The sequence below is a fragment of the Octopus bimaculoides genome, chromosome 10, assembly GCF_001194135.2.
Source record: "Octopus bimaculoides isolate UCB-OBI-ISO-001 chromosome 10, ASM119413v2, whole genome shotgun sequence".
Lineage (NCBI taxonomy): Eukaryota > Metazoa > Mollusca > Cephalopoda > Octopoda > Octopodidae > Octopus > Octopus bimaculoides.
The window spans coordinates 6,217,935-6,227,110 of record NC_068990.1 but is presented as its reverse complement, the minus strand read 5'-3'; the positions used below and the strand labels follow the sequence as shown (position 1 = coordinate 6,227,110).

At 35.1% G+C, this 9,176-nt stretch overlaps 1 protein-coding gene across 1 annotated transcript; it reads right to left on the bottom strand.

Moving 5' to 3' along the window:
* Window positions 1–1,590: 1,590 nt before the first annotated feature.
* LOC106882331 (zinc finger protein 271) lies at window positions 1,591–8,711 on the bottom strand. Its single transcript, XM_014932975.2, has 2 exons — window positions 8,397–8,711; window positions 1,591–5,254 (listed from the first exon to the last, which is right to left on the bottom strand). Exon 2 carries the CDS (start codon window positions 4,846–4,848, stop codon window positions 3,274–3,276), a length of 1,575 nt encoding a protein of 524 aa, XP_014788461.1. The 5' UTR covers window positions 4,849–5,254; window positions 8,397–8,711; the 3' UTR covers window positions 1,591–3,273.
* Window positions 8,712–9,176: the final 465 nt, after the last annotated feature.

Genomic DNA, 9,176 nt, shown 5'->3' with positions numbered 1-9,176 from the left:
GGAGCATACTGGCTTCATTCCTTGCGAGCTTACGTATGTCCTCAGCAGTTACAGCCCATGTTTCACTGCCATGTAGCATGGTTGTTCGTACGCATGCGTCATACAGTCTGCCTTTTACTCTGAGTGAGAGTCCCTTTGTCGCCAGCAGGGGTAAGAGCTCTCTAAACTTTGCCCAGGCTATTCTTATTCTAGCAGCTACACTTTCAGCGCACCCACCCCCACTACTAACTTGGTCGCCCAGATAGCGGAAGCTATCGACTACCTCTAGTTTTTCACCCTGGAATGAGATAGAAGTTGTTTCCTGTTTGTTTGCAGTCTTTATTGCACCTGAACATCTGCCACAAACAAAAACTAACTTGCTAGTTAAGCATTTGGCCTAACAATAAATGTGAAAAGGACATAAGTCATACACTAGCCACAACCAACATCTATCCAAAGAAGAGGTATAACACTATGTAGGCCTCAATACAATGCACTACCACATGAACTTCTTGTAGACAAGAAGCTGCTAATGTATATGAAGTCCTTCACATATTTAGGAAGTAAAATCATTTCTAGTGTTTCTTTAGATAAAAAAAAAAAAGTAAATAGGATCACCAGAGATAGTGATGTCCTTGAAAAGCTGTGAATAAGGAGAGGATTGAGTTTGAAAAGCAAAATCTTAGTTTACCATGCAGTTGTTGCCTCAACATTTCTGTACAGGTCTGAATTGTGGACACCATATAAACATCATATCACACAGTTCAATACTTTCCACAAAAGATGTCTTAGAAATAACTGTGGTTTCACATGGAAGGACAAAGTTTCTAATGAACAATTGTTTCATATGATATACAAAGAAAAGAGACCTTCTTTGATGCAGTCTCAAGATGGGCTGGTCATGTTTCTAGGGTGAATGGTGAAAGACTGCCGAAAATTTTCACATATGGCCAACTTCAAATGGGAGTGCAAAATGTAGGAAGACCTTAGATACAAAGATAAGCTGAAGAAAAATATCAGAGTTTAAGGAATGTGCTACTGAGGAAAATTTGTCAAAATGGCATCAGGAGCCATGTTAACACAAAGATTGAGCAGCCACGTGATCTAAGGCAAGGTCAAAAGAATGTAGTTTCCTTTCAATGTTTTGTGTGTGAAAGGCAGCAAGCTGGCTGAAACATTAGCACCCCAGGTGAAATGCTTAGTGGGATTTCGTCTGTCTTTACGTTCTGAGTTCAAATTCTGCCTAGGTTGACATAGCCTTTCATCCTTTTGGGGTCGATAAATTAAGTACCAATTGCATATTGGGGTCGATCTAATCAACTGGCCCCACCTCCCCCAAAATTTCAGGCCTTGTGCCGAGAGTAGAAAAGAATGTTTTGTGTGTGAAAGATGCAGCCTGTTTTATAAAAACAAAGCAAGTCTAGGGTCTGATGAAAAACACAAACACTAAAATGTGGAGTAAAAAAACAAAAAAAAGTAAAATTCTTTGCAAACACGAGAGAACCCATCATGTGTGTGTGTGTGTGTGTGTGTGTGTGTGTGTGTGTGTGTGTGTTGCTATATTTTGGTCTTTTTTTTTAACCAAACAAACACATGCACTATATATTCATTCTTCACTTTAGCTTTATTACTGTTATTTTAGTGTCCTTTGTCTGAAATCTTTTGTTACACATCCTGTGACCTCTTCAGCAACTCTATCCCACGTGTCCATTCTGTCTTTCTATGGTGTGTGTGTGTGTATCATATAATATATATATATATTATTCTAATTATGCAACAAAAGTAACTCCAGAGTAAAATCTTTATCTATATAATACATTTAATGTATGTGTATCATTGAAAAACCTGAAGCTATAATTTTTGTCCAGGAAAAAAATCCCTTTATAGTCATCAAAAAACACATACTACAGAGCTAGACAGAACGAAATTGCTCCAGAAACGACAATAAATGTGATGTGGTTTGTCAATGCCATGTACACAAGTCACTTCTGAAATGAGGTTGAAGTGGCCAGTCTGAAGTATATAGAGACAGTGCATAAACAATACACTTGCTTGCAATGATACCACTTAGGCTGAATAAAATTTGAATTATACAATAGAATCAGCTCTAGAGCAAAATCTTTGCAGCTTGTCAATGTTATGTATTCATGAATTTCATTCAGCTTGAGCAGTGTCATTGCAAATCAGTGTGTTGGTTACACACTGTTTCCGTATATTTTAGACTGGCCGATTCAACCTTGTTTTAGAAGTAATAAATACACGATATTGACCAGCCACAAAAGTGGTGCCTCTGTTGCTCTTATGGTTACTTTTATAACTACTTCATTTTTGCCTGGCACTGAAGAATATTGTGTTTCTTAATGCAATATGTCTATAAAGGGATATTTTTCCTGGATGAAGATTGCAACTTCAGGCTTTTCAACAATCCACAAATGTTAAGATGTTATATAGGGTGTCCACAAGGTCTGGGTACATGGAGTAAATAAAATCATAACATAAACAATTAAATTTAAGAAATAATAATTTCTTGAAGTATGTGTTAATCCCCATGTGGGTACATGGAGTAAATAAAATCATAACATAAACAATTAAATTTAAGAAATAATAATTTCTTGAAGTATGTGTTAATCCCTATGTACCCAGACTTTGTGGACACCCTGTATATCAGATATTGCATGTATATCTATTTCTGGTGTGAAATATTTTCATTTATATTGTGTATTTCTAACATAAAAATGTAGTGATACTATCCAAGACATTTCTCACTGAATGTCCCACAATTTCAAATAAACCAATATTATCTTTTCTCCCTTCTGGAAATATGTTAGATGGAATATATGAGTCTTTGAAAGAATGTTTTTTATTGAAAATGTCAGAGTGGTAATATACCTCACCAATGAAGATACAGTTGTGGTTTATATGATATAGTGTTGGACAGTTATCACACTGTTATATCTACTTTTCTATATAATGAATTCATGGTAAATTTTCTTTTTAGTTAGTATACCTAGCAATTTTATGAATATGGTAAGGTATCAATATTCATAAAATTACTTAATATATAGAAGAAAAAAAATAATACATTTGATCAACAAAATCTGTGAATGAAAAATACTGTATAAGATGTATGTACTTTCATCTTCTTGATATAGTATCAATACTGGTTTTATGAATACTGATACTTTTGTTGAGCAAATAAAATGATCAAAAGAAAAATTTCATTGACAAAAATCAGTTTATGCGCCATGTGTTGCGCTGCATTTACCATGATCCAAGTTTTGACATTGATACAGTTTACTCAGTTGTATGAATAAATAAATGCATAGTTAAGTGACTTTTTTGAGAGAATGATTTATCACAGATATCACAGTGATATGGTTTCTCCCCTGTATGCGTACGCTTGTGTTTAGTCAAGACACCATTTTCAGAGAATGATTTTCCACAGATATCACAGCAATATGGCTTTTCTCCTGTATGAATATGTTTGTGTTTAGTTAAGCTACTTCCTGCAGAGAATGATTTACCACAGACATCACAATGATATGGTTTCTCTCCTGTATGAATACGTCTGTGAGAAGTTACTTGATCATTTCGAGAAAATGATTTACCACAGATATCACAGTGATATGGCTTCTCCCCTGTATGAGTACGTTTGTGTTTAGTTAAGACACCATTTTGAGAGAATGATTTACCACAGATATCACACTGATATGGTTTCTCTCCTGTGTGAGTATGTTTGTGCTTAAACAATTGACTACTTCCAGAGAATGATTTTCCACATATATCACAGTGGTACGGCTTCTCACCTGTATGGATACGTTTGTGAGAAGTTAAGGTATTTCCACGGGAGAATGATTTTCCACAGATATCACAATGGTATGGCTTCTCTCCTGTATGAATATGCTTGTGTTCAGTCAGGTGGCTACTTACAGAGAATGATTTACCACAAGTATCACAGTGATATGGCTTCTCTCCAGTATGAATACGTTTGTGTTTAGTTACATGACCGTTTTCAGCAAATGATTTTCCACAGATATTGCAGTGAAATGGTTTCTCACCTGTATGAATACGTTTGTGAGTGAGCAATTGATTATTCTGAGAGAATGATTTACCACAGATATCACAATGGTATGGCTTCTCTCCTGTATGAATACGCTTGTGAGCAGTTAAGTGGCTACTCTCAGAGAATGATCTACCACAAGTATCACAGTGATATGGCTTCTCTCCAGTATGAATACGTTTATGAGTAGTCAGGTTACTACTTCCAGAGAATGATTTACCACAAATATCACAGTGATATGGTTTCTCTCCTGTATGGACACGTTTGTGTTTAGTTAAATGACCATTTTCAGAGAACAATTTACCACAGATATCACAGTGATATGGTTTCTCTCCTGTATGAATGCGTTTGTGTTTAGTCAAAGGACTAGTTTCAGAGAATGATTCACCACAGATATCACAGTGGTATGGTTTTTCTCCTGTATGAATACGTTTGTGTTTAATTAAACTATTTCCTATAGAGAATGATTTACCACAGATATCACAGGGATATGGTTTCTCTCCTGTATGAATACGTTTGTGTTTATTTAAATCACCACTTCCAGAGAATGTTTTACCACAAATATCACAGTGATATGGCTTCTCCCCACTGTGAATACGTTTGTGAGTAGTTAAGTGACCTTTTTGAGAGAAAGATTTACTACAGATATCACAGTGATATGGCCTATCTTTTGTATGACTATATTTGTGAGCAGTTGAAGCATTTCTGTGAGAGAATGACTTACCACAGATATCACAATAATATGGCTGCTCTCCAGTATAGATGTGTTTGTGAAAAGTTAAGGTAACCTTTTTTTGAGACACTGACATTTTTACAATGGTATAATAACTTGCTTATCTCCCAACTGCATCTCTTCATAGAAAAGAAAATGATCCTTGAAGTTTCACATATAATCCACTTTTCTGTAATTTATTCCCACTCACATATTTTTATGTTGCTGGAGATATTTCTACTCATATATTTCCATCAGCTGTGATCTTTGTTGACATTAGAAGATGTAAACTCCTTTGTAAATTTTTCCGAGTTTAATTATAATTCAAAATCTTCTTATACACATGCCAGGCACAGAAGAGAAATGTTGGTATTAAATTCAAAGCAGAAATATTTCTCAGTAATTTACCATATATCTATGTAAACAGTTCTCTGCAACATCTTCCTTTAGTCTTTAAAAGATGACAAATTAAAGATTCTGCTCTATCAATGTCATCTGATATTCTGAAATAATAGAGAAAATATATATAATATAGAGGATACTTAATATGTTAGAAATTCATCATCATCATCATCATCATTTAATGTCCATTTTCCATGCTGGCATGGGTTGGACAGCTTGAAAGGAGTTGGCAAGGTCAGTGGGCCACATCAGGTTCTATAGTCTGTTAGAAGACTATGATAAACAAAAGGGGGCTAAGAACTGAGCCTTGGTGAACTCCTACCTGCACATTAAATTCATTGCTATGCTCAGTGTTGACTTTCACTTCATTGACAGCATCCTGTGCATGGCTTGGCCAACTCTCACACAGACACACATACATTAATACATTATTTATATATATATATGTAAATAAAATATGACAATTAATTGGTAGCCATGATAAAACTCTGAGTTTCGGATGTCGGGGCGGAAACCTGCACCGGCATCTCTTCAGTTATCGGGCCATCAAAAAATGCTATGAAAATAGCTTGATAACCGAAGAGATGCTGGTGCGGGTTTCTGCCCCAACATCTGAAACTCAGAGTTTTATCATGGCTATCAAATAATTGTCACATATTACATTTACAGATAAATTCCTCTATTTACATAATATCGAGGTCTCTTTCATTCTTTTGTTGTCGTACCATTGTCATGTATAACGCTATTATAGACTTTAGTTAATGTTTTAATTACATTACTATAGACTATAGTAATACATCTATGTTATCATTGACGATAGTTAATTCAATTAATAATATCATAGGTTCCTTGTATATCCAAAGATGATAAACTGGTTAATTACTTTTCCCTTGAATGAAATTTTTGATAATTATTTTGTGAACACACTTTGGCAATCCTTCAATTGAAGTAGCAAGTCTATCAAAATTCCCAGTTTGATTTGTTCGGCAATTTCCATAAAGAATCTTTATTTACTTTTGTTTTCATGCCCTGTTGAAGCCAACATTAGCTTTGAAATAAGTGATATATATATATATATATATATATATATATATATATATATATATATATATATATATATATATATATATATATATATATGTCCCATCATGGCCACAGCCCTAGGGCCAAAACACATAACAGAAGAATATATAAATATACACACAGTAGTACCTCATTTTGGGAGACCTTGGGTTCATGAGTTTTATTTTTTAAGTACAAGATCCAAATTTTGAACGAAATGTAAAAATTTCTACTATCATAAATGCTTCTGTGTATTACTGTGAAATTTATAGAGAGTGAAAAAAACCCAGCTTTTTCTAAGCAAACAATCTAGACCTAATTTTTAAAAAGAAATCTGCAAGTCCGTCTACGAGTGCTTGTGAATCGGCGGTCGCGTCTACAAGTGGTGTGCGCGAGTGAAGGTGATTCAGAAAATGATAATAATACTATTCTCTATTATAAATGATCTTGACATTCTTTTTACTTTACATGAAATATTCTTTACATTCTACTGTTGCTTTATTGTCATTTATTTACGAGTATTATAAATTTTATTGGTAAAATATTTTTCTGGGAACGAATTACGATTTATAACATTGCTACTATGGGAAATAATTGCTCTGCTTTACGAGTGGTCTCCGGGAACAAATTATATATCATTAATGGATCAAATAACTGAAAAAAAAAAAAAAACCAGGAGCACACTCTAAGGGAGAGAACTCGTGCCGTTTAAGGATCAGACTGTATATTATTATTATTATTTTTTTGTTTGTTTACAAATTAACTGGCCGTAACGGTTTTCTACTTCCAGTTTGAAGAGAGGTTATATGCCCGGAGCCACTGGAGGAATCCGACAAGTCGTCTATGTCGCTAAGCGCTTTATGGATACGAAATCATCGGTCACTCTATGACACGACATATATTAACTTCATGTATATATATGTGTATGTGTGTGCGCAGCGCTGAATGATCGGAAACGTGGATTCAGGACGTTTCTACTTCAAATAAATAGATATATAGATATATATATATACTCTGCTTTTTGTGTACGCACGTACTTTTTCACTCGATTATAAACGCTCAATAGATCACATTCCTTACCCGTTCCCCCAGTATTACTACATTTGATAGGTACATTTTTGACAATGTTTCTGGTACGAGTTATGTCTCTAGACTCGTAAGGAGAAAAAGAGTTTTCAAAATTGAGTAGATTAATGTCAAAAGGTAACAAATGATACAACTATCACTCCACAGATGCATGGCTAGTTTCACTTAAACAGCAACATCATACACACACACATATATATACGAAACTTTTCAACAGAAAATAACACACACACACGCATATATATATGGCATTCGGGGTTGGTCTCAGAAACGTAAAACTATTCGGCAAGTTCCGTAAAACATTTTAATTTCTTTAGTTTCTTTTTCAGCTTACACACAGACCTCTACATCCACCTATCCATACATATCGACTGTTCCAGTTGATCCGTGAAATTAACGTGCAAGTGGCTGAGCACTCCACAGAAACGTGTACCCTTAACGTAGTTCTTGGGGATATTCAGCGTTACACAGTGTGACAAGGCTGACCCTTTGAATTACAGGCACAACAGAAACAGGAAGTAAGAGTGAGAGAAAGTTGTGGTGGAAGAGTACAGCAGGGTTCGCCACCATCCCCTGCTGGAGCCTCATAGAGCTTTAGGTATTTTTGCTCAATAAACACTCACAACGCCCGGTCTGGGAATCGAAACCGCGAGCCCGCTGCCCTAACCACTAGACCATTGCGCCTCCACATCCATACACACAAATATACATACATGCACATAGACACATACATACACAAAAATACGTAAAACAAGCGATTTGTGAAAGCATAGAGCATGTATATTTATGTATGTGTATGTATCTATATGTATGTTTCACTGTTCAAGTCGCCCGTGCAATGAAAGACAATGTGTGTATGCGCGACCGTGTTTTTCACTGTTCAGCTGCAAAAAATAAACATTAAAGAAATAAACATTTTATACAGAAATAGCCGAACAACAGTTTTATCTGTCTGAGACCACCCCCGAAGAATTGCCTATCCTCTACCATTAGAGTCTATAAAGATAAGCACTTTATAGATGCGAAACCATTGGTCACTCTATGACCAGACATATATTTAACTACTTGTGCTTCTTTTAGGTTTAAGACACTTACGTGAAGCCCTTTTATCGGGTTAAAATATAAAATCTTTCTGGAGAATATCTCTGAATTTAGGCACTGTTTGAACACAGTAATAGATTGCAGTTTCATGAAGAATACAACAATTTGGTCGTGTGTGGACAGTTGACAACTTCGTCAGAAAAGTCTGCGCATGTAGACGGTGTATCACTGAATGTTTACCATTTTCTTAAAATTCCGGTATGTTAATAGCAGTGAAGTGATTGGTACTGTCAGCAAATCGAATAGCTTCACTTCCGATTTTAGCACCCAAATGGTTATACGAAATAAAAAAGTGTAATAGCTGGGTTGGCCATGAACAAAAATAAATGAATAAATAAAAAGAAAGAAAGTAAAATATGGTGAACGTTAGCGATAGGTAGCACACACAAGTTGGAATTTCCCCGTTTTACGGAGATTTTTCAGATTTTTTTTTCCCACGGTGCTCTTGGAAATGATGAGGAGCATGTTTTTATTAAAAAAATTTTTTTTTTCGAAAACTGATGTTTTTTTTTCACCAAGAAACATGGAAGGTAACTTTTTCCGTTACACTCAAACACCCATGTTAAGAAATTCATAAAAATGGGGTTAAAAAGATATTTTTTTAACGGAAAGGTTTCTCCCATCGTTTTTAAGTGCGTAAAAAGTGGGTAAAAAGAAAACATTATTTTTCGAAAATTCTTGTATGCTGAAAAGATGTTCCCCATCACTTCCAAGGGCACCGTGCTAAGTGTTTTCCGGTTTTAAGTTTTTGAATGGAAGCCACTTTGTTTCTGC